Source organism: Tricharina praecox, assembly GCF_024521635.1.
Source record: "Tricharina praecox strain CBS 144465 chromosome Unknown BZA05scaffold_11, whole genome shotgun sequence".
Classification (NCBI taxonomy): domain Eukaryota; kingdom Fungi; phylum Ascomycota; class Pezizomycetes; order Pezizales; family Pyronemataceae; genus Tricharina; species Tricharina praecox.
The window spans coordinates 570,847-592,938 of NW_026250413.1; the positions used below are offsets into that span (position 1 = coordinate 570,847).

Sequence of the window (22,092 nt, forward strand, 5' to 3'; positions counted from 1 at the left end):
GCCACGACCACGACCAGTCCAGCACGCCCACCAGCCATGGCTCCGTACCTGATCTCACGGTACCCCCCATTCCTCCCACAGCCCCTCCCACATCCCACGCCCCGCCCGCCTCCCCGCGCACCATACTAACAGCCCGCAGGGCCGCCGACCCACTGTTCGCACTATTCATCGGCGCCTCGGCCGCCAGCATCCGGATCCGCCGCGAAGAGGCCGAGGCAGGACGTGGCGGGACAGTGCTGGAGACGCTGCGGCGGCGGGCGGGGTACTATTTCGGGATGTGATCTGCTGTGGTGTGCTGTGCTGTTGTGAGAAGGGCGAGCGGAAGGAAGGAAGGAAGGAAGGAAGGCTGTACGATACCTACAATATGACCGATCGGTCGACGACCCACCGGTTCGCCCTAAACATAGAGTGCAGTCAGTGCTGGTATGAGGCTATGAGGCTGCGTCCGACTGATACGTCACCAGACAGTTGGACAAGGCTCGTCCATCATCCCCGTGAGACAAACACGGGTTCTGCCTACATACCGTGCACCGTTCACACGTATCGCGCACGCGAGGGCAAAAGGAACCGAAATTCTCATCATTCGCGCGCAGATTACATACATACAGACAGCAAGCAGCAACAGCAACAGTAAACCGGCAAACTCCTCCGCCGCGGCACGCGAAACACGCATTTCAGCGAACAAAAGAGAAGCGTCTCGAAGCTTGCTATAAACAACGAACAAAGCTGTAAGGGTAATGCGATAACCCGAGACGGAGCTCCTATCTGTTCGTGTCCGGTATGCCGTCACACCGTCTCTCTTCTCACCATTCTCCCTACAAGAACGCCTTCCAAGAACGAACAAACAAATGAACAAACACACGAACGGGACAACAGTGGCGCGCGCGAACAGTAGAAGCAAACAGTTTAGAATGTGCACATCCGTAAACGCAGTAAGAAATGACAAGAAAGCAGATTACAAGGGCTCGCCGCCGAAGGTGTTCTCTCCAGAGTACCTGTTTTCGCCTCGTGTCAGCAGCATATCCTGAGCCCAGCCGAGTAGTGGGAAGAGAAGACACGTACGTGATGTACAGAAACCCATCCTCGTCCTTGTGCTCCTCGTAGATGGAGCTCATTAAAGCCGCGGTAGGTGGTAGGACCTCATCGACGAAGATGAAGATCGCCTTCTCGGGGGACAGCTTGATTCTCTTGCGGATGACGTAGACGAACTGGCCGACGGTCAAGTCTGCGGGGACGAGGTACTTCTTCTTGTCGATGGTAGCGATATCCGACTTCTCGACTTTCTCGCAGATAACCTATTCGAGTGGCGATAAGGTGAGATTAGCCGACGAACTCCGTGAATATGCGGGACGATGGCTTCCGTTCCTGTCGCGTGTGGGCGGAAGAGGAGAGAGGAGGAGGAACGTACTGGAATGCGATCCGCGTATTTCTGACGGATGCGCTCGGCCTCAGCCTTGCGCTTCTCAAAGGTGTGTTCGTCCTTAAACTTGCTGAGGAGGTATTAGCATGTTGTCTTTCGTTTATCTGATTGCTATTAAGGGAGAGGAGCTGCATCTAGAGGTATTTACCTGCGCATTTTGGCGGTGTTGGGTTATTTAGTTAGGTAGGTGTTGGTTGTGGGTTGTAACGGTGAGAGCTGTAGCTGTGGAGGTGACGGGTGGATGTAGATGACACTGGGTAGAGAAGGTGGGGGGTGGGTGGGTGCTTTTAAACGGATAGGCTCGGTCAGCTGAGTTGGGAAGAGAAAGCAGGCGAAGCTCTCGTCTCGTGGACTGGGGGTAAGAGAATGGGAGGGGGCTGTGAGGGGTGGTACTCAGTCACTGACAAGATGAGCAACGGTGACACGACAGGCTGGTGATTGTGATGATGTCTGGTGTTGGGAGTGTGAAGAGAAGGAGAAGAAGAAAGAGGGAGGAGAAGGAGGTCAAGCGAAAGAAGGAGAGCTCAAGTGCGTGCTGGAGCTATGACCTCCAGTGAGCACACGGAGAGCATGAGTAACTCCACTGCGCTAGATACGGTATCGGGAAAGATGAATGAATACGGAATGGTGGCGGGCGCCACAGTGTGGCGTCGTGACGCTTGGGATCGAGCACAGCAACCACCAATATCTACACCAAAGGAAAACAGACAAGTCCTTACTCACCTGCGAGATACCCGTGTCCTCTCGCAAGTACTCTCTAGACTGTATCCTGCGTCGTGATAAGCCCTAAGAAAAATCTATACGCGTTGAACATCTACCCACATACACGAAGAACGATGGGTGCATCATAGCAATACACGGTACGGTACTCTAGGTAAGTAGGCCAACCTAAACTTTTGAATTGCAAAACTCATCTTCCCCTCTTCAAAGCCTGTTTGGCCGAACCAGATCATCTGAGTGAACCTTCCCCTCGATGCCTAGCCATATCGTAGTCACTGGCTGGTACTTACACTAAAGATCTCGCCCACGATAGCCGACAACAAAATTTGTACACTTTAGATTTGTACCACGATGGTATGTACCCTATTGACGTAGATTACAAACTCATCCCGGGAGGAATCCGCAACATCGTGTCTGAAACTTGGAAGCGACCCGATGTGAGCGCATCACAATAACTCACTCGTGATTTCGGTGGGCTGCGCTCGCTGGCCCATGAGTCAATCCAGGGGTCGATAGGGCAACAATAGAATTCCAACCTCGAATGAGTCAGTCATGATCACTCATACTTGTCACTACTGTCACTACTAGCAGCCCCACATGAGTGAGTATGATAAACAAGGTGAACCCTTCTCTGTACGTAGTGTAACACAGCCGTATGTGACAACAAACAATGCTCTCTCTCAGGGCAAACTCTAGTCTAAGCGTCTTCATGCTGTATCACCTTTGGCTACGAGGGTCCCAACCCCCCGACGATTTGTTATCAATTGCGTATAGGCAGCGTATCTAGACTATGGCAATATACGCACTTTTCCTGGTCCTATCTGCAGCTGCGATAACAGGCTCAGTAAAGCAGCCTTGCATCTCCAGCCCTCAGCCTAGGCAAGCGATAACGCGTTTCCACAAAGGCTCTAAATCTTGATCTGGGTCGAATGGGAAACACTTGCGTGTGGCTGCGGCGCAATCCGAGTGATGTATAGTGATGCAGTAGCGCCATCGCATGCATGCCCGTCTCGATCCTTCATGCCCGCATAAACAAATGTATCGAAATTAGTAAAAATCCCCCAAACGATACATCAGGACCCTGTCGATGCCTCTAATACTACTTCCATACATTTAAAAGTCACATATCTTGTCTCGCACACGTTGAGTTCTAAGCGGAACGTTGTCTTGGCGGACCATTTGCTTTTGAAACAGAACAGAACATGACTGCTGTTGGGGATCCCTTTAAGTTCGTCCTTCGTTCTCCAACCCTTCCCTTCTATCTTGCTCCAACCGAAGCGCTTCAACCTCACTCCCTACAACATCCTCTCTCTACACGGCTCGGCGACAACCACTTTCACCTCCACAACCACCGCCACCACATTCCTCACAACCATCACCACACTCACCACCACCATCACCACCGCTACTTCTCCATACTCTTCCGCAATTACAACCGACACCCTCAACTGCTCCGATAATCACCGCCAATTCCGCGCGCAATCCCCGCCGCTTTATCAACTCGCGTACTGCATCCTGCTTGATCCAACAACTCTTCAGCCCGCACGCGCAAAGAAACCCTAAAGTTGTTCGCTACTGCTGGCGTGTACTATTGGTCGTTGCTTCGATCCCTAGATTGTTGTCGGCGCTCTTGTCACGCGTCTACCACGTACTCGTACATAAAAGAAAAGAGCCAATTTGATCAACCTCTCTTTCCGGCTCTGCCTGAATTCCGCGGCACAGCCCAGCGCTCAAAGGATCGTATACCGTAAAGGAAGCAGGAGGACGAAGAAGGAGACGAAGGAGAAGAAGAAGGAGCGCTCCAATTAAAGTGTCTGAAGCGACCTCGGTCCCGACAATCCAAAGGTCATCGTAGGACTACCGTATCCTCCCAGGCAGAACACACAACGCGCTCTTACCGGCCGTAAAAGTTCCCGAGTCGGGGGTAGTCTACCTTGGGCCATCAATCGCGGAGTCTCTATCTTTCTCCCACCCCACATACATACACAACCCCCCCCCCTCTCCCCCACACCACCATGTCGTCAGTGGTGACAGAGTTAGAAGCCGCTCTGCAGGCCATGCAGAATACCAAACCGCCGGGAGTATCTGGAACCAAAATCACCTTCATCACTGAACTGAGTGTCAACAATGTTCAGGTACACACTCCAAAGCACCGCTCCAATTCAGCCAGCGCATGAGTCACTGCGTACAGTAACGGATAGAAGCTGACCTGCCATCGTTTGTATAGTCTGAGTCGGTCATTATCCAGAAACTGTACACGCATTTCAAGAAGTGTCCCGGAACACATAAACTAGGTCCTCTCTACGTTGTAGACTCTATTGCGCGCAAGTACTTAGACCAGGCCAAGAAGAACCATCAAGAAGTCTCCTCTGCGGCGCCGGATGGTACCTTTGCGGCGGGTGTGTTTAGAATCACCAACCTGCTGCCCCCATTGATGAATGACATTCTTCAGCACGCTCCACCGGAAGAAAACAAGGTACGCTTATCATTTTTGCTGAACGGATGGGATGGATGGGATGGAATCGTGGGATGTGGGATGGGACGGGATGATGGACGGGAACGGAACGGGAACGAAACGGGAAAACGGCCCGCGATGATAGGTCCATAAGGATGGATACTCGCACCGCTGTAGTCGGGCTGTCACCGCCAATGCCAACCACAGCAGCAGCAGGCGGCAGTCCTGACAACGATCAGACGTTGCGTCGATCCTCCCCATACCCCACATCCGTTCCCATGAAACCCTTCCCCCCACCTCCCACTGCTTTCTTTGGTGGACACCGTATCAACACGTGTAGAGACAACCCACTTACACATTTTCGTTTGTGCCTAGGACAAAATAGAGAAGCTGTATGCTATATGGGAGCGGAGTTCCACATTTCCTCCAGAGGTTCTTGCAGATGTCAAGCGGAAGATGAACGCAAGTCCAATGTTTCAGCCGAGTAAGCCAGCCCTACAGTCACAATCATCTCCCTCTATGCACGCCGAGTTGGCATCCCTGTTAGGCAGTAAACGACGTGCCCGCACACACCGCGGCCGTTACGCATCCTTCACGAGTTTTGAACCGGTAACTAATTGATGATTCTCCTTTGCTCTGCGTAGTTCTTAGTCACAACCAGTCGTCGACGCCACCAGGATCGCCGCCGCGTCCGCAGCTCAAGGCAGACGCGCGGTATAATGAACGTCCCCAGCCACAAACTGCCGGCGCGACCACGAATGTTGCTTCGATGTTGCAGGCTATCGCTCAGATGGCGAAACAGAACCAGAATCCTACCGCTGCGCCAGAACCCGCCTCGGCTCCGGTAGCCCAGTACAATATGGGCAGTTCTCAGACCAATGGCCATGCCCCCATGCTGAGCCCGCCGCTTCACTCGGCCACCCCCGGGCCTATGCCATACACGTCGACGTCGCCCAACGCGAATGGCCATCCGGCTTTCCAGAACCAGATGGCTGGTGCCTATCAGCAGATGTATGGCCAGAACCAATCCCCACAGCAGGCTGGATATCCGAATCAACCTCAGCAGCAGGCCGCGTATCCTCAGAACCAGCCCCAGCAGCAGACTGGATATCCGCAAACCCAGCCCCAGCAGACCGGATACCCTCAGGCTCAGGCTCAGCAGCAGCAGGCCGCGTATCCTTTCAATGCTCCCCAGCAGCCGCAGCAGCCCCAGATGGGCATGGAGCAGCAGCTCGCGATCTTGCAGTTGCTCCTCCAACAGCCAGGACTACAGCAGAATGTAACCCAACTGGCTCCCGCTTTGCAGGCTCTCCTTGGCGGAGCGGTTGGTGCACAAGGCTTCCCAATGCCGAACGCAGGCGACCCAATGCAGCAACAGCAGCAACAGCAGCAGCAGCAGTTTTGGGGACAGTCCATGGGTATGCAGCAGCAGCCAGCCCTCTCCCAAGCCGAAGCACCGCGGGCGCCGGACGCTTTCAACAACAATAATAACGAGCAACGCGGCCGAGAGCGGGGTTATTCTCCTCCTCCCCGGTCTCCTCCTCGATATGGAGCTGCCAGACGTGGTCGTAGCAGATCAAGATCTCCGGGCAGGTTTCCTGGCCGCGAAGAGCCCCGGTCCCCTCCCTCATTCCGCCGTCGCAGCCCTGTGTATGGTGAATATGAAGGAAACAATATCGACCCCGGACGAGGCATGGGTGGAATGGGCGAGCGCGGAGCCCGTGGCGGACGAAACCGTGGAAGGAAGGGCAGTTCTCCTCGTCGCAAGGACAGGAGTCCCCAGGGCAGAGCTGGCGGCTCGCAGGCTGGAGGATCGCAGGCGTCTCCCCCGCCAAGGGAGCTTCCGAAAGTCTCAAGGAATGTTCAGTTTGCCGACGACATTCCCCCGCACTGTGTTAGAGGTGAGAATAACTGCAATTGCTAGAATGCCCCTTGTTGCGATACAGCCACTGACTTTCCTTGTAATGCAGTTCTGAGTCGGACCCTGTTCGTTGGAGGCGTTACGTGAGTACATACATCATCCAGTTGCCCATCAATTGACCTCGCAAGGCTAACCATCGCGGCAGGATTGGCGACGACGAACTCCGACAGCTGTTTGAGAACTATGGACTGGTGCAGTCGTGCATAGTGAACCAAGACAAGCGCCACGCGTTCATCAAAATGCTTACGCGGGAGGACGCCGTGAAGGCCAAGGCCGGCATGGAAACTTATAGGACCGAGCATATGACGCTTAGGGTAAGTGCTCCGAAGTCCTTCATGGTTGGTGTTTCGATCTGATTGGTGGACTACCCAGACACGCTGGGGTGTTGGATTCGGACCGAGGGACTGTAGTGACTACCAGACGGGTGTCAGCGTCATCCCGATTGAACGACTCACCGAAGCAGACCAGAGATGGATGGTTTCAGCCGAGTACGGCGGCACCGGAGGCCAGCCGCTGCAGGGCGGCATGTGTGTGGAGGAACCGGACATTGAAATAGGCCAAGGTGTCTCGTCCAAAGGTACGTTTTGCCAACCCACCAATCACTTTCCGCTCTATATATGCACAATCGGCACAACTACAGGCCACCGTGGGCAAGGTTATCCCTTCCCTGTGCTAATCCGATTCGCTACCACGCTTTTACACCGAACCCACCACCCCCTTCCATATATTCCATACACGTTCCATGGCTAACCATATTTCATCATATAGCCATTAGCAAGAGATTCCCTACGGACTCGGGTGGAAACAAGGGGCCCCGATCCACCCACGATCCCCATGCAGGCGGAGGAGGAGGGGGTGGAGGTGGAGGTGGAGGTGGGGGTAGTGGTGGTGGCAGTGGCGGAGGAGGTGGTGGTCCCACGCACAGAGGCAACAAGCGGAAGGACGACCACCACAAGGGAGGCCAGGATCCCGGTCAACGTGGAACGCAGGGAGCACCAGGCGGCCGCGACAACGTTGGTGTGGCGCCTCCTACCCCGGGATTCGGTGCGGGGTTCCCGTTCTCCATTCCTATGTTCCAGCAGCAGCAGCAGCAGCAGCCGTACCCTGGCTTCCAGCAGCAGCAGGGTGGGGCGCAGCCGCCATCTAGCCGATAGGCAAAAGCAAAAAAAAAACGCGAAGAAAAGCTCCGATTCGATAGCAGTGCATGACGGAGGGGACGAGGCATTATTGGATGGGAGTCTATGTGTGTGTGTGTGTGTGTGTCTGGGCGTGTGTGTGCGCGTGCGTGTTACGTGTTGGTTGAAGTCTGCTGTCCTTCCTTCTGATGGATAGAACGAATGGTGGTACGGAAGAAAACGGGCGGCGGGCGGCAAGACGTCACTCACTACATACTCACACACATCTCGTGCGCATAGCATAGCGGTTCGGGAACGGGGGCCGTTTTTAATTTTTCTCGGGCACATTTGAATTCTGCGTTCTTTTTACTTGACTTGACTTGACTTGTATCGCGGTTTTGTTGCTTTTTTTACTTGTTCTTTTATTTCCATAGGTGTTGTACGTGATGCTATGGTATGGTAGCCAAGAAGTGTGATATGTAGCATACTGGTACTCGTTCCACCGTGATTCGGAGCTCAATCACGGAGCTCAATCACGGAGCTCAATCACGGAGCTCAATCATGGAGACACGGAGAGTCCACCGTATGTTATGTACCTATTTCGGGGGACGCGGGTTGGGGATTTTAATATCGGTGAACCTTTTTTTTTTCTTTTCACTTTTGCGGTATCTATAACTTAGGGTCGGAGAGAGGGGCTAGTGGATGGATGGATGGGAGGTTTTTTCTGTTTCGTTTCTTTTGCGTTTCTTTTTCTTTGATTTCCGTCCGAGCAATGGAGTTGGTATGATACTCTAAACTTGACGCCGGCGACGGGTTTCTTTTCTTCCACTCATGTCCTGTCATGGCATGGCATCTATTGGCATGTCTCACCGCTTCGGAGGTATTCTGTTTCTTTCTGCTCGTGTGCATGCGCATGCACCAGGAGCTGCCAATAAGTGGTGCCTCACCACCATTACGAATCATAAGCGCTAATCTATAATAGGAGTGCACCAAGCCAGATACAATCAAATGAGTGAGTGGTTGTGACTAAATTGTATGGGAGAAAAACGCCAAGTTGTATGGGGGAAAAACTGGTGAGGCAGCACTTACCCTTACACCCGAGTACGTGTGTGTTTGTTTGTTTGTTGGGATGGGAAGGGAGGGACGGAGAGGGGATCGAATCCAATCTAGATATCATACTATGTATAACGCAGGGCAGGGCAGTGAGGTGCGGCGGCATTCCCGCGAGATCATCCTACATACACCTACGCAGGGGCAGTGGTGGTGATATGTAGTAGTGGTGGTGGGGGTGGTGGAGATCGATATCTACCGTACTCCATGTACTATGATACCCACTTACCTGCGTATGTGTATGTAAGTATGGAAGTATGTATACGTACACAACGATGCAGAAGATCTTGGCCCGCGCTCACGGAGACGTAGATGTCTGAGGTAGATGTCTGAGGTAGAAGCATGTACCTAGAATATCACGACCGCGGCAACCCCGGGAGGAGGCCAGTCAAGTGTAGTCCAGTACATTCCAGTGCCATCCTCCTCATCCTCCTCCGATTGCGCGCTTCCGACGTATGTACCTGTGTATTTACCTAGGAGAAGGGGGAGATTGACATGTCTCTCCGGGCTCTTCGGCGAATGCAGATATCTATCATATCATATGTGTATGCAGATATGTGTACGTAGATTATTATGCAGATAGGTAGTTGGTTGGTTGGTTGGTTATGTAAATATACGTGTATGTATTTGTGTAGGTACTAGCCGTTATGTGTGAGTGGTGGGGCGGCGATATTCATCATCTCCATCATCGGCGTTTCGTAATGAATTAGTTATGACCCCCCCTCCCCTGTTGTCTTTTCTCCTTTACGGTGCTTTTACCTTTACCTTTACGTTTCTCTTCTTCTGTCTTGGCCGCAGGGCTAGACTTCAATTGACTACCGTACTTTGCTCTGCTCTGCTGTATGTATGTAATCTAGTGGTCACGGTTGTGGTCTGGTCGGTGGTCATGGACATGGTCAGTGGTCAGTAGACTTTCTACGGCCTTTGTGCCGAGTATTGAGCGCTGAGCAGTGAGCGCTGAGCAGTGAGCGCCGAGAACCGAGAATCGGTGATGCCCGCCGGCTTGTGGGTTGTGTAGAGTGGAGCCGTTGCATAGTACCCAAGTACTCAAGTACATACCTGTGTGGCTACATATGGGGGAGTTGCGGCGTGACAACCAGTCAGTCAGTGGGCCGATCAGTCGGCGAGAAGACCAGCCAGCCAATCGAGCACTCGGCCAGCCCGCTCGTCCCCTACGGGTATGTACGATACAACACAACACAACACAACACAACACAACACGATACGACGCGATACGCCGAGTGCACAAGTACCTACACACCAACCGTGCATAGCACATTGATAGGCAAGCAAATACCTACAAACATCCATAAGTCATAGTTACACACATCAACATACGCACCAAGCGCTCCCCCAGTCCCCCAGTCCCGCTACACCCGTTTCCGGCCCCCAGCTCCGAGCCTCCACATCCACATCCACCTCCACATCCACCGCATCCACCGCATCCACCGCCTTCTCCTTCTCCACCGCATCCTCCACCACCGCATCCTCCAACTCGGCCCGGGGTAGTCGGGGTGGTCGGGGTGGTCGGGGGAGACTACTAGTAGGTAACAGAAACACTTGGCGTTTCTCCTTAGATACTCTAGATACACACGCAGAATACCGCGCAGGCGACGTGGCAGTCTCGCGATGCAATTTCCGGGATCGCCGGGGGTTCCGACATGACGTCGGGCGGGCACTTATTCTACATACTGCTCACTCAGTGCTCACTGCTCACTCTGCTCAGGCGCGTCCTTCCGTCAGTTGGGTAGGTAGGTCTTCGGGCAGTCGGCCGGTGGTATGTAGGTGGGTCGGTGCCAGGCGGGTCGGTGGTGGGTCGGGGGGGGGGGGGGGGGTATGTAGGAGTGTCACTTGGAGGGCAGTGGGATGGCAGTAGAAGAGAGGGTCCGTGTAGACCAGCGGAACGGACGGACTTCACAGTGCACGGGCTGCCAACGCAGCGCAGCCAGCCTCCCCATCATCGCCCTCCAGACCAGTGGAGTAAAACTAGCAGATAGGAGAAAATCACGATATCGCCAACGGCGGCGAGCGACCGAGCGGATGTAATTTGCGGTGTTTACCAAGGAGCACTCTACTCTAGATAGGTACCGGTAGGTATGTAGAGTATATATAACCCGGATAATTTCCGGCGACTCGCGAGGTGACTCGCGAGGTATGGCTTGTGGACCGTGATCGCTACATGGGATCGCACGCACGCACGCACTCAGGCACACAGGCTCGCTCGCGGGCGGGCGGTCTCACGGACCGTATGTAACAATACATACGATGAGGTATGTAACGGCCGGTATGGGCCCGATTTCCCGACATCCCGATGTCTCGATGTTGGGGATACTCCGCGGCGCCACTGCGCCAGCGTGACGCGTGATGCGTGATGCGTGCAAACGGACAGACGGATGGACGCGACGTGTGCGACGTGCGTGCGTATTCGTACCTTTCTACGTTTCTACCTCATACCGGACCTACCAGCCAGCCAAAGCCAAGGCCAAGGCGGATACAAGGGAGTGGGGGAGTTTGGGGTCGTGTAAAGAGTTAAAAAGTGGGGAGTGTTTTGTGTACCCTATAGGAATAGTAGCCAGTAGCCAGTGGACATCATCATCGTGAACGAGGGATTTCGTTGCTCGTACTCTACACACATACATAACGTATGTAGGCGCGCGGACGAAAGGTTATGTACGTTGTGTATGTGCGACGAGCCCAGACATGAGGGGGTTCCTTCGAGACATATGGAATTGCTCAATAGAGTACACAGAGTATGGTAGTAAGGGCTTGGCTACATAGAGTATGTACGATTGACGGATGCACGAGTCGTCTGACGGGTTGGTTGCGACGGTGGATGCGACGATGCGATCGATGGGGGAGTTCGATGGGTGATGGGTGGGTGAGTGGTGAGGCGTGACGGATTGGATGGAAGAATTACCCCCCCCCCCCCCCCCGTCTCGAGAATAGGCTGTATGGGGCCTGGCAGCTGGGTGTAGACTCTACCGTACCGCACTCTGCGTAGCACAGGCCGTCGACCAGCCATCCAGCCATCCATCGCAGCAGCGGCAAAAACGGAGGCAGCCGTGAGAGCCTGAGAGGATTCGAGATTCGACGGCTAGAGCCCGATTCGGAAATACCTCTCTCTTTTTCCCTCTCACCCTCTGTCTCTCTCTTACTTTCTCTCTCACTCACTTTCTTACCTACATTTCTCACTGTCTTGGGGGAGGCGGAAGGCGAACAATCGCCACAAAGCCCGCGCTCGAACTCTCGAGCTCTTGGCCTCTACCGTTCTACATACTTCCCACATCCAGCCCTCTACCGTACTCTAGCATCTAGAGAGCATCTAGAGTAGAGTAAGAGTAGAGTGGTCACGAAATTCCCTCACATCGCTCGCTCGCGCGCCTCGCTTCTGGGCTCCCCCCATCCCCCATCCCAATCCCCAGCCACCGCAGTGCACCGCAGTGCGGCGGCGGCGGTGGGCGGCGAAAAGGATTTCCACCCTTCCACCCTCCCTCCCCCCCACCCATACAAAATGCAGATACCGCCAACGGACGGGAAATGACAAGCGACGCAAGCGCCCTGCGTGCTTGCGGGTTCCGTCGCTGCCGACCAGGCAGAAAAAAAAGAAAAAGAGAAAGAGGGAAAAAAAAGATTCCACTAGTAGAGGACTAGTAACAGACCACAGACACCCGGATACTTCTCCGGAAGTTCCATGCCGAGCCGGACGGCGCGGTAGCAGCTCTACCTACGTGCCATGTGTGTACAACACTTATGTATGTCACGTAGATATGTACGGTCGGGGTTCCCCAGGAAACTTGTGTATGCTATGTGGGTGACGGACACGGCTGTACCTGACTATCTGCTTGCTGCTGCACCACTAGAATACCGTACTCCACGGTAACTACGGCTACTGTAGGTACAAGTAGGTACACACACAGGCTGGTCTCGTCGACGACGCTTCAATACCACTCCACCCCACCGACCGACTAACGGTGCGTCGGTGCTGGCTGGCGTGGGCCGGCTAGCTCGGCCGCAGCCGGCGCTGTTCACTCAACTCAAATGCCCTTCTCGGACCAGACTGCCAGCTGTTGTTTGTCCCCAGCACCAGCGCCGTCTGTTCCTTCCGGATCCATATCCATCCCGCCCGGTGCATTTCTGACAGGTATGGGGGTGGGGAGGGGGCCGAGCGGAGCTACTGGGGGAGCGCTGAAAGGAAGCCTTCGAGAAGCCCCGACGAAGCTTGATTAGAGTGGGTATGTAGGTAGGTAGCTTACTACCGTCAACCAGCAGCCAGCAGCAGCATCATCCTGCAGAAGCACCATGGTTGCGATCCGCCGGTATGCATGTATGTAGAGTATGGTGCAGGCCGAGTGGCCCCTTTCCTGAGCTTCGTTGTCGTTGTCAAGTTGTCAAGTCGTGCCGTTTCGGGATTGAAGGGAGAGTCCGTTCCGCGGAGGAGCACTCAGCACTTGCACGTCAACATGAGCGTCGTGATGATAGCTCGAATCGAAGCTAAGCTGTCGACGTGTATGCGAGTAGAGCACATATCTCCTGTGATGCCGAAGCTTCGCATTGGACGGACAAATGACAATTGTGTGACATGATAGGCTTGCTGACGATGATGTTGGTAGTGGCGGCGGTGGCGGTGGTTGTTGTAGTGGTAGTAACGGTAGTGGTATGGTAGTTTGTGCGCCGCCTGGTCCGTACTCCACCGTCCCAACTAGAGTAGTGGCGCGAATGAGTATAGGGCACTCTAGGTAGTCGCCTTCTTCTGGCTATCGCTTATCGTGATGTCAATATCAAAACACAGAACGCTTCTGGTAGTGCAAGCCTAGCAACCCCAGCTGTCCAACAGCCCCAGCGACGATTCAACGAATACTTTACTAGCAATAAAGTCTCTAGAGTAGTTCCCCTAGAATAGCACCCTGGAGGCTGGAATAGTACCAAAGTACCTACCCTAAACACTCTGGAGTCTGTTCGGCCGTGGATGGAAAAATCCGACGGCACGTGTCCACGGGAGGATATTTCATCATCGCAATTTCACCGAAAAAGGGGTGGTACTCTACGGTACTAGAGTAACCACTTACTTCGTAGTCCTGTGCGAGAGCGAGAGAGAGAAAGAGAGAGAGAGGGCAAGAGAGAGCAAGAAAGAAAAGAGAAGAGAAAAAATCCGATCGTGGGATAGGGCGGAATTATCCAATCCCAAAGGAATAAGATGGGAGGGGGAAAATCCCTCGCTCGGCACTCTCGGCAGTGAAATGAGAGAGAGAGAGTTATCGAAGTGTTTGTCGCGAGGGTAATCCGGCAGCTGTCTGGCCTGGGGGGCAGAGGGGAAGAGGGGAAGAGAGCTTCGACCAAATCGGGCTCGCAGGCGGCGGCGACGGCGGTGGGTGGTGGTGGGCGGTGGACGGAACGTCGGAGTTGCTGGGTGTCTGCCAACCCGGCCCGCGCGGAATTGACGGCGGGGAAGGATGGGATGGAGTCCGGATTGGGTGTGGGTGGTGGTGGTGGTGGTGGTGGTAGAGTAGATTAGTGGTGGTGGGTGAGATGGCTGGGGGAGGGGGGGGCGACGACGTGGGAACTCGGCACCGTGCATGCGTGCCTGGCTGGCCTGGCTGGCTGGCTTATGTCGCCGACGTCGTCGCCACTTTTCCCTCTGCTCGGAACCAACGCAAGGCTCACTCGGTGCTGGTGGGTATGTAGAGTACGTAGAGTACGGACATACCACAGAGTAAGTTTGGCATGTTTTCGTTCGTAACCGGGTAAGAAGAAGCAGAAGAAGATGAAGAGGCCGACCAACCAGGAAGGGAAAACACAAGCGGTGGGGGTGCGATGCCGGGCCGGTGCCGGTGGTGGTATGTAATCGTTTACGTATCTCGGTCACCGGGCGCTGCGACGAGGGAGGCTGGAACTGAGAGGCTGGGTTGGCGCCGAAGATGGGTTACCTGAGGATCTGCCTCTTTCGGTGTGCTGTGTCAGATGGAAACCACTTGCGTGCGCGCGGGGAAGACACGCGAGAGAGAGACAAAGAGAAGAGAGAGATGGAGAGAGAGAGAGCTGCCTCGCCGGGCTCGCGGGTATCAGAATATCGCGCATCCCAAGCGAAACGGAGAATGCTCGAGGGCAGACGTAAGAGGTGTCCCGATCTTGCGATGATGACGATGATGATGATGGTGCTGATGTTTCCCTCCCGGTCCTCCCCTCGATACTCTACATACCCCTCCATCCACCCCCCTCCACTCCCACCCCTCCCTCCTTCCCTCTTCCCCGTCGTCTCATCCACACCCCCCACCACCCTCGCGTCGCCTCGCCTGCGGGGCAGCCGGAAAAACCTCCCTCCAACAACAGCCGCAGGATAGAGAGAGAGAGAGAGAGACAGAGAGAGACACCCTCTACGCCAGCTGCAGAGAAACTTCTTCTGCAGCGGCAAGCATGATCCACTGCTGCGGTCGAGTTGCGAATCCCAGCAAGGCGTAAGGTAAGGTCAGTTAAGGTGTATGCGTATGTGTGTGTGTGTAGAGTGCAACTCCCGAGACTGGCCCCACGCGGTCTCTCCGTCTGGAGCTTCGAGCTTCGGGGTTTGAGCTTCGACGTCGCCGCGAGCCAACCGGACCGTACCGTCACGCAGACTTGTCTGCCTGCCTGCCTGCCTGCATACGGTACGTACTCGTATGTGGGTGGTGGGCTATGTACCAACCACGGTAGTAGGTGAGCAAGTACCATCAACGTTCCCATCAACGTACCCATCAACCCACGTCCATCATCCGCCTATGGGATATGCACGGAGTGCATCCCGTCTTGCATCTTGCCTCTTGCGAGTTGCATCTTGCAGTGTGTAGAAGAAGCTTGTCTTGTGTCTTGTCTCTGAGCGAATTCAGCTCCACTCCAGCCGTGCATCCACTGTGGGCACTGTGTGGTCCCCGAATCCTCCTCCCGCCGCACCGCGCCGTACCGCGCCGCGTGATGTCGTGTGTATGTGTGTGCGTGAGCATGTATGTGCGTGAGCTCTTTTTTGCCCTCTACCGTAGGTACGCGGGCGCCGGGTACGGTGATGCACACTGCACACTGCACCCTTCGCCGACGCTGCGCATGGCCACACCCCACGCCGTGCGTAGATGTTCGGATCGAGATTCGAGAGTGCGGTGCAGTGGGGGTCAGTAGAGGGAATTCGGTACTTGGATACATCATACATGCCCAAATACCTACGCCACCGGAGACGAATCTCGACAGACGCAGGGCTTCCCTCCAGCATCCAGTGCCCAGCATCCAAAGTCCACATACTACCTACATAGTGCCGTAGGTGATTGGGTAGAGAACATGTAGTACGAGTACAGTAGGTAGAGTACCGTACCTCCAGCCCCATAGATACATCCATCCCTCCCTTGCGTTGCCTACCGGATACATACATTATGTACATACACACATACGCCTCCAGCTCTCGTGTCCACATTTCCAGCTTCCAGCTTCCGGCTCCCTGCGGACTTCCTGCCCCCCACTACCCCCCTGTGCAGATTATCGTCTGGTCCTCGTCCTTGATCGCGGGGTCGACGGGAGTGGGAGGGGGTCGACGGGAGTGGGTGGCTGAGTGAGTGTTTGGGAATGTGAGTGATGGTCCATGTAGGAGTCGGTAGGTAAGCATGGACTGTCTGGCCGGTCCTTCAAGGCTCATCCAACCACAGACAACTCCAGTTCTAGTTCTCGGTGTACGACTGTAACTGCTACATAGCCAAGTACTTGGTACTACTCCCTCATTCCCCGCGGCGGGGCCGTGGTGGGCTGGTCGTAATGGGTGGATTGATTACATCTACGTAGAACGTCGCACGGGGCTCTCTCTATCTAGAATACCTAGAGCATCTAGTAACCCAGAGTACTCTACCCAAAGCTCGCCAAGTTCCAACCGTTCCAACAGCTCCAACAGCTCCAACTCCACGATACTCTAGTTACAGGTCTAGTACCTGGGCGTTGGTAACTGCTCCATACTCCACGATAGCCACTCCACGATAGCTTCCACGATAGTTACAGGTCTAGTACCTGGGCGTTGGTAACCACTATTTACCATACCATACCTTACCAGACTCTACTACTACCAACTCTGGTATCGTACCAACCCAGCTTCTTTTCTTCTTTCTGTGGGCGGCAAAACAATTGTGGTGGAGGTGGAGGGGGGGTGGAGGGGGGGGGGGGGGGCTGGATACGATGTCGCGGGGTGGTAGAGCAGAGTGGCATATCACACAGTCGCGTCATCGGTAGCACAGACGGCCGATTTCAATCAGGACTCAGGGAAGACGCGGACTTGAACGTGAGCGCGAATTCTTCAGCGAATTCCATCATATTTCATTGGATGGACATGCATGCTTCTGGATTTCAGGGTGGATTTCAGGATGGAGGAGCAACAAGCGGTGGAGGAAGAGCAAGAGGTCGGGGAAGGTGGGATGCAAGTGTGCTACACAGCGGCAAAGGCAAAGGCAAAGGCAGAGGCAGAGGCAGAGGCAGAGGCAAAGGCAAAGGCAAAGGCAAAGGCAAAGGCAAAGGCAAAGGCAAAGGCAAAGGCAAAGGCAAAGGCAAAGGCAAAGGCAAAGGCAAAGGCAAAGGCAAAGGCAAGGAATAGCAGGGATCGCGATCGAACCGAAGAAGCGATTTTGCATTTGCCTTTGCCTTTGCCTCGCTGGAGTCGGCTCTGGAGTCTAGATGCTACTCGCGAGAGAGTCTCTCTCTCGAGTCGAGCGTATCCTTTTCTTTTCCTTTTCCTTTTCCTTTTTCTTTCCGTTTCGAGAGTGGTACATAGAAAAGAAAAAACAAAACGCGTTCGTATTGGGATATCTCGGCCTGGTGGTGCCGAATTCTGGTTCCTACCGTATGGACAGTACGTTCTGGGCTTGCCCGCTTGGTTCGGACTACCACAATGCTATGCTACATCCGCCGTCCCATCTAGCATCCACTGAGAACTCTGGGTACCGTATGTACCGCTCGGGTTCCGTCCGGGTTGCGGCTGCGTCGAAGGCGTCGAAGAGCAATTGGAGGAGGTGGAGATGGAATCGCCGACAGGAAGGTGCGATTGGATTGGCAAGGCAGGCAGGCAGGCATGTTGCACCGAACCGCCGTCTGGATTATATGATAGAGTACCCAGAGCAGAATAGAGTATCTATAATTTCTATGAACTGGGGCCAGGGTTTTCGTCTCGTCTCGTCCCTTCAGGCTTCGTCACTTCGGGGACAAGTGACGAGAAGAGGAGGTCGAGGTCAAGGTCGACGTCGGCCTGCCTGCCTGAATCTCGCCCACCTGGGCATGTACTTCCTCCCTTGCGAGGAGTCCCCGCTCCTCCTCGGAGGAAAGAGCAAGACGACGAGGAAGGAAGCAAAGCGTTGAAACAAAAGTCGAAACCGAAACGTCTTGGTACCAAGTATTCTACATAATGTAATTTATTTGCCTGCGATCGCGAACGACAGGTTGGTTTGCACATACAGCGTTACCTGGTAGCCAAGCAGTTACAGTACTGTAAGTACCGCGCGCCGTGGAGTAGAGTAGAGTGTAGGTTCATACCCCCCCCCTCCTCCCCCCACCTCCACGCGTAGTTACCGAGCCTATATACCTCGACCTGCCTGTTCGTTATCCTATACCACCCCTCCCCCTCCCCCTCCCCCTCCCTCCTTACTTCCTTTCGAGCTTCACATCACCATGTTCGCAGTTCCTTCGGATTGGTTGCGAACTGCAAACTGCAAACTACGATCATGAGGATCATGAGGAGTGGAGGGGCAGAGTGGGCGGCCAGACGGACTGACGGATGAAGTGGGGGGGCTGGGAAAGCGCATCATTGACGGGTCATATGTACGCAGTTCAATTCCCAGACCAGACCAGAGGTAACCTTTCCACCTTTCCATTCCTCGTCTGCCTGCCTGCCTGTCTGCGTGCGTGCGTGCGTGCGCATCGAAAGTTTGGATTCTGGATTCTGGATACTGGATACTGGGAAGCCAAACAAAAAGGATATATCTAGAGTATTGTCCGCAGTGGTGGTGTGATGCTGGTGGAAGTGGTGGTGTGTGCGCAGATTGAGTTCTTCCATGGCAAATCTGGCCAATCTATCTACATAATTTACACTACATACACTACATAACGTACTGTACTGGCTTCACTACGTCTACGTGCAGCAGCAGCAGCAGCAGCAGTTGTGTGTGCGGTGTGTGCGATGTGCGGTAATCCTTCTCGGTCGATTACCATCTTATCTGGGGATTGATCGTACCGGTTCCACCATGCCATGCTATGGGCATCATTGCCATCAATGGATACCACTGTGCGGCACCGCGGATACCGTGGCGAGTGTGCGGAGCACCCGTAGTTACATACAAGCGGAGAGCAGAGAGCAGAGAGCACAGAAGCTTCCGAGCGCAACGTTCGTATAATCATCGGCAGAGGAGGAGGAGTGGGTGGTGGTGGTACCGGTTTGGTGGTAGTGGACGACGAGCTGGTGGTGGTGGCGGTATTGATGGTGGTGGTGGTGGTGGTGGTGGTGGTGGGTGAGATGACGGAGTTCGAAGCCCTCCTTCTACTCTACCGCACTCCATCACGATTCTTCCGGGGATGCGCGTTTTCCCGGAAATCGATATCATTTCATTATTTCTCATCTGCGTCCGGCTTCATTTTTTTCTTCTTCTTTCCCTTCTTTCCCGGCTGGCTCTTGCTCTTGCTCTTGCTCTCCTCGCTCTTGTCCCTGTTCATCCGCGCCCGCATATGGAGATATCTCGGGTGTCGAAGGTCATCTCTGCCCTGGTCTGCGCTCGTTGTGGTTGGCCGGGTCGCGCGGGAACGTAAACGGGCAACTGATTCTGATTCTGATTGATGGCCCGCTTGATACTCTAGATGGATGAGATGAACCGAGAATATTTTCTTTTCCTTTCTTTTCCTTTTCCTTTTCCTTTTTCCCTTTTTTTTTGTTGCCTTTCCCGGCGGCGGGCGGACGGGCTTTTGCGACTATGATACTGCTAGATAGTTACTACGGTACTACCACCACTGAACCACAGCTAATTCGAATCCAATGACGCCGATTGGGATGTCAGACGGACGGCGCGGCGCCCTCCAACCAACCACGAGGCCCAATTGCTGATGGCCTCTGGGCTCTGGGCTCTGGGCGTCCTACATATGTGAGTACCGGGTGTGGGTGTGGATGTGTGTGGGTGTGGGTGTGGGTGGGTGGTCGGGAAAGGGAAGTGGGATTTCAGCGGTGTGGGGGAGCGGTGGTTTGTGGTGGCGGCGACGGTGGTGGAGGATGGGTTCCACAGTGCTGTGCGTGGGGAGATATCCGGAGCTTCGCTTGGCTGGGCCATCCATCTCGCAAAACTCCTTGTTCGGCGAAACCGACCTGGACTTGCCTACTCTACTCCATGTAGTACTTCCTGCTCTGAGGGCTGACTGTGTGTGGTCCTGATCGTAGTTACCTCCAGGCTCCAAGTGCTCCAAGTGCGATACATCGCGGACTTTGCCCTGTCCTACATACACACATACTCGGGAGTCGGGTTCGGAGCGGGATGCTGATGGATGAGTGAGCGACTTCTTTCGCTCGTCTGTTCGTCCGCTCGTTCGTCCGTTCCTTCGCTCGTTCCCTCGTTCGTCCCTCCCTCCCTCACTTCGCAGGCGGCTCTCAACAAGCACCTGGCAGCTGGCTGGAGTTTACCTGCACGTATAGTACTCTACATACTCTAGATACTCTACCTTACTGCCGCCGGGGATTGCGATCGAACATGGCATGGCATGGCATGCATGGATGGATGTATGGATGGATGGATGGATGGGGCGTGTTTTCGATGCGGCACTTTGCTACATACAAACATACATACCGCGATAGATAGATAGACAGGTAGATAGCTGCTGCAGCAGCAGCTCCGTCGACAAGTCCGCCGCCACCACCGACCACCGACACCACCACCACCGACTTGTAAAGCGTGAAGCGTGAAGCGTGAAAGCCTCGACGCCGATGCGGAATAGTACGGATTCTTCTTCTGCACATCTACGCTGCCCTTAGGTGCTACTCTACATATCATAGATACGCGCCCTCGAATCGTGAGCAGGTGTGTGTGTGTGTGTGTGTGTGTGTGCCTGTGTGTGTGCGGGTTGTTCGGCAGCAAGGAAGGGAAGGGAGGGAAGGATGGATGGATGCGATGTGATTGCTGCACCCCACTTCCGGGGCACTACGGGAGGCGGGCCAACATCTGGGGGAGTTTCTGTTTCTGTTTCTGTTCGTGTTTCTGCTCCGGCGCTCGGGGGTTGGAAATTTGGATTTGGATCCGGATCTGAATTTGAGGTTTTGGGTTGGGTTGGGATGGGTTGAGCTGGGTTGAGGCCAGTTGGGTTGGAAGGCCTCGTCCGAGTGTTGGACGTGTCTCTCTACCGTTCTGGCCAGGCCAAGATGAAGTCTCTTTTTTTTGTCTTCAGGCCAACTTGGCTTCTGCCATGGAGCGGGGGAGGGCTTCTGGCTTCTGGCTTCTGGCTTCTGGCTTCTGGCTTCGAGGTGAGCCAGAAACTGGGTCAGGGCTTCCTTCCACGGCCAGGCCGATGGCGAAATTCGCAAAACGACGAAAGAGACATCGGCGGCAAAGGCCGAGAGAGAGCTACATACACACGGAGAAGCGCATGAAAAGACAGAGATTGTCGCTTTCCTTTCACGCTAGCCGCTATCCGACTGATATCCATCGGCCACTGCATCACCGCGTCCGCGAAACAGAAGAGATCCCTTTCCGTCAGGTTTCTACAGGGTAGGCAAGTGAGTAGTAATAGCAGAGTAGCTATCGGTGATGATTTTCTGTTTGTGAGTTTTGCTTTTTTGTTAGGGCGAGTGCGTGCTACCGGAGCCTGTTGTGGTTGCTGTTGTTGTTGTTGTGATGTGGAAACTCTGATGCCCGGGGGAGCAGGGCGAAGGATTCTGCTTCCCCGATACCCTCAGCAGGAGGAGGATGCCCCCCCGCAGACAGGAATCTGCTTCCCCGATAACCCCCAGCCGAAGGAGGACGCAGGATTCTGTGTCCCCGGTACCCCCCCGCAGGCAGAACTCTGCTTCCTCGATACCCCCCCGCAGGCGCTATCTTGCTCCCGGCCGGTGGCCCACTAGGTCTGGTCTGCCCCTGCTCCCCTCTGCCCCTTCCGCCTTCTGTTCCGTTACCCTTGTCAGTGACGCTATCCTGCCCTCGCCAGTGTCCTTTGCCCCTGCCCTGTCTGCTGCCTGCCCTGGACTTGCATGCATTAGATATTCCCTGACAACCCGTGTGGGTGTCGCTAGAGCAGAACCAACCCAGAAAAACTAATGTACTCACGCTAGCGCCGCCGCGAGCTCAGCAGAGTTCACCTCCCCCCAATGGTCGCAAAAACTCCACCGCGCCGCTCTTCC

General features: G+C 54.6%; 7 protein-coding genes across 7 annotated transcripts; 5 read left to right on the top strand and 2 right to left on the bottom strand.

Annotated features, from left to right (window-relative positions):
- Window positions 1-36: 36 nt before the first annotated feature.
- On the top strand, window positions 37-281 carry BZA05DRAFT_444755 (uncharacterized protein; the record flags this gene model as incomplete). The annotated part of the gene is made up of 2 exons (XM_051486938.1): window positions 37-59; window positions 140-281. The coding sequence occupies 2 exons, from the start codon at window positions 37-39 to the stop codon at window positions 279-281; spliced, it is 165 nt and encodes a 54-aa protein (XP_051339702.1).
- A 278-nt stretch (window positions 282-559) lies between these two features.
- Window positions 560-2,059, bottom strand: BZA05DRAFT_397202 (autophagy protein 8). The gene is made up of 4 exons (XM_051483590.1): window positions 1,569-2,059; window positions 1,409-1,490; window positions 1,063-1,295; window positions 560-995 (listed from the first exon to the last, which is right to left on the bottom strand). Exons 1-4 carry the CDS (start codon window positions 1,574-1,576, stop codon window positions 956-958), a joined length of 363 nt encoding a protein of 120 aa, XP_051339703.1. The 5' UTR covers window positions 1,577-2,059; the 3' UTR covers window positions 560-955.
- A 2,096-nt stretch (window positions 2,060-4,155) lies between these two features.
- Window positions 4,156-7,670, top strand: BZA05DRAFT_425506 (uncharacterized protein; the record flags this gene model as incomplete). Its single annotated transcript, XM_051485963.1, has 9 exons — window positions 4,156-4,275; window positions 4,368-4,616; window positions 4,971-5,079; window positions 5,423-6,163; window positions 6,263-6,496; window positions 6,566-6,599; window positions 6,662-6,830; window positions 6,889-7,093; window positions 7,285-7,670. The coding sequence occupies 9 exons, from the start codon at window positions 4,156-4,158 to the stop codon at window positions 7,668-7,670; spliced, it is 2,247 nt and encodes a 748-aa protein (XP_051339704.1).
- A 5,550-nt stretch (window positions 7,671-13,220) lies between these two features.
- BZA05DRAFT_39001 (uncharacterized protein) lies at window positions 13,221-14,486 on the bottom strand. The gene is made up of 2 exons (XM_051482841.1): window positions 13,808-14,486; window positions 13,221-13,501 (listed from the first exon to the last, which is right to left on the bottom strand). Exons 1-2 carry the CDS (start codon window positions 14,314-14,316, stop codon window positions 13,474-13,476), a joined length of 537 nt encoding a protein of 178 aa, XP_051339705.1. The 5' UTR covers window positions 14,317-14,486; the 3' UTR covers window positions 13,221-13,473.
- A 2,431-nt stretch (window positions 14,487-16,917) lies between these two features.
- On the top strand, window positions 16,918-18,307 carry BZA05DRAFT_39013 (uncharacterized protein). Its single transcript, XM_051482856.1, has 2 exons — window positions 16,918-17,191; window positions 17,294-18,307. Exon 2 carries the CDS (start codon window positions 17,409-17,411, stop codon window positions 18,084-18,086), a length of 678 nt encoding a protein of 225 aa, XP_051339706.1. The 5' UTR covers window positions 16,918-17,191; window positions 17,294-17,408; the 3' UTR covers window positions 18,087-18,307.
- Window positions 18,308-19,280: 973 nt separating this feature from the next.
- BZA05DRAFT_397220 (uncharacterized protein) lies at window positions 19,281-19,677 on the top strand. Its single transcript, XM_051483591.1, has one exon. It carries the CDS (start codon window positions 19,296-19,298, stop codon window positions 19,524-19,526), a length of 231 nt encoding a protein of 76 aa, XP_051339707.1. The 5' UTR covers window positions 19,281-19,295; the 3' UTR covers window positions 19,527-19,677.
- Window positions 19,678-21,161: 1,484 nt separating this feature from the next.
- On the top strand, window positions 21,162-21,816 carry BZA05DRAFT_418518 (uncharacterized protein; the record flags this gene model as incomplete). The annotated part of the gene is made up of 3 exons (XM_051485528.1): window positions 21,162-21,219; window positions 21,380-21,463; window positions 21,620-21,816. The coding sequence occupies 3 exons, from the start codon at window positions 21,162-21,164 to the stop codon at window positions 21,814-21,816; spliced, it is 339 nt and encodes a 112-aa protein (XP_051339708.1).
- Window positions 21,817-22,092: the final 276 nt, after the last annotated feature.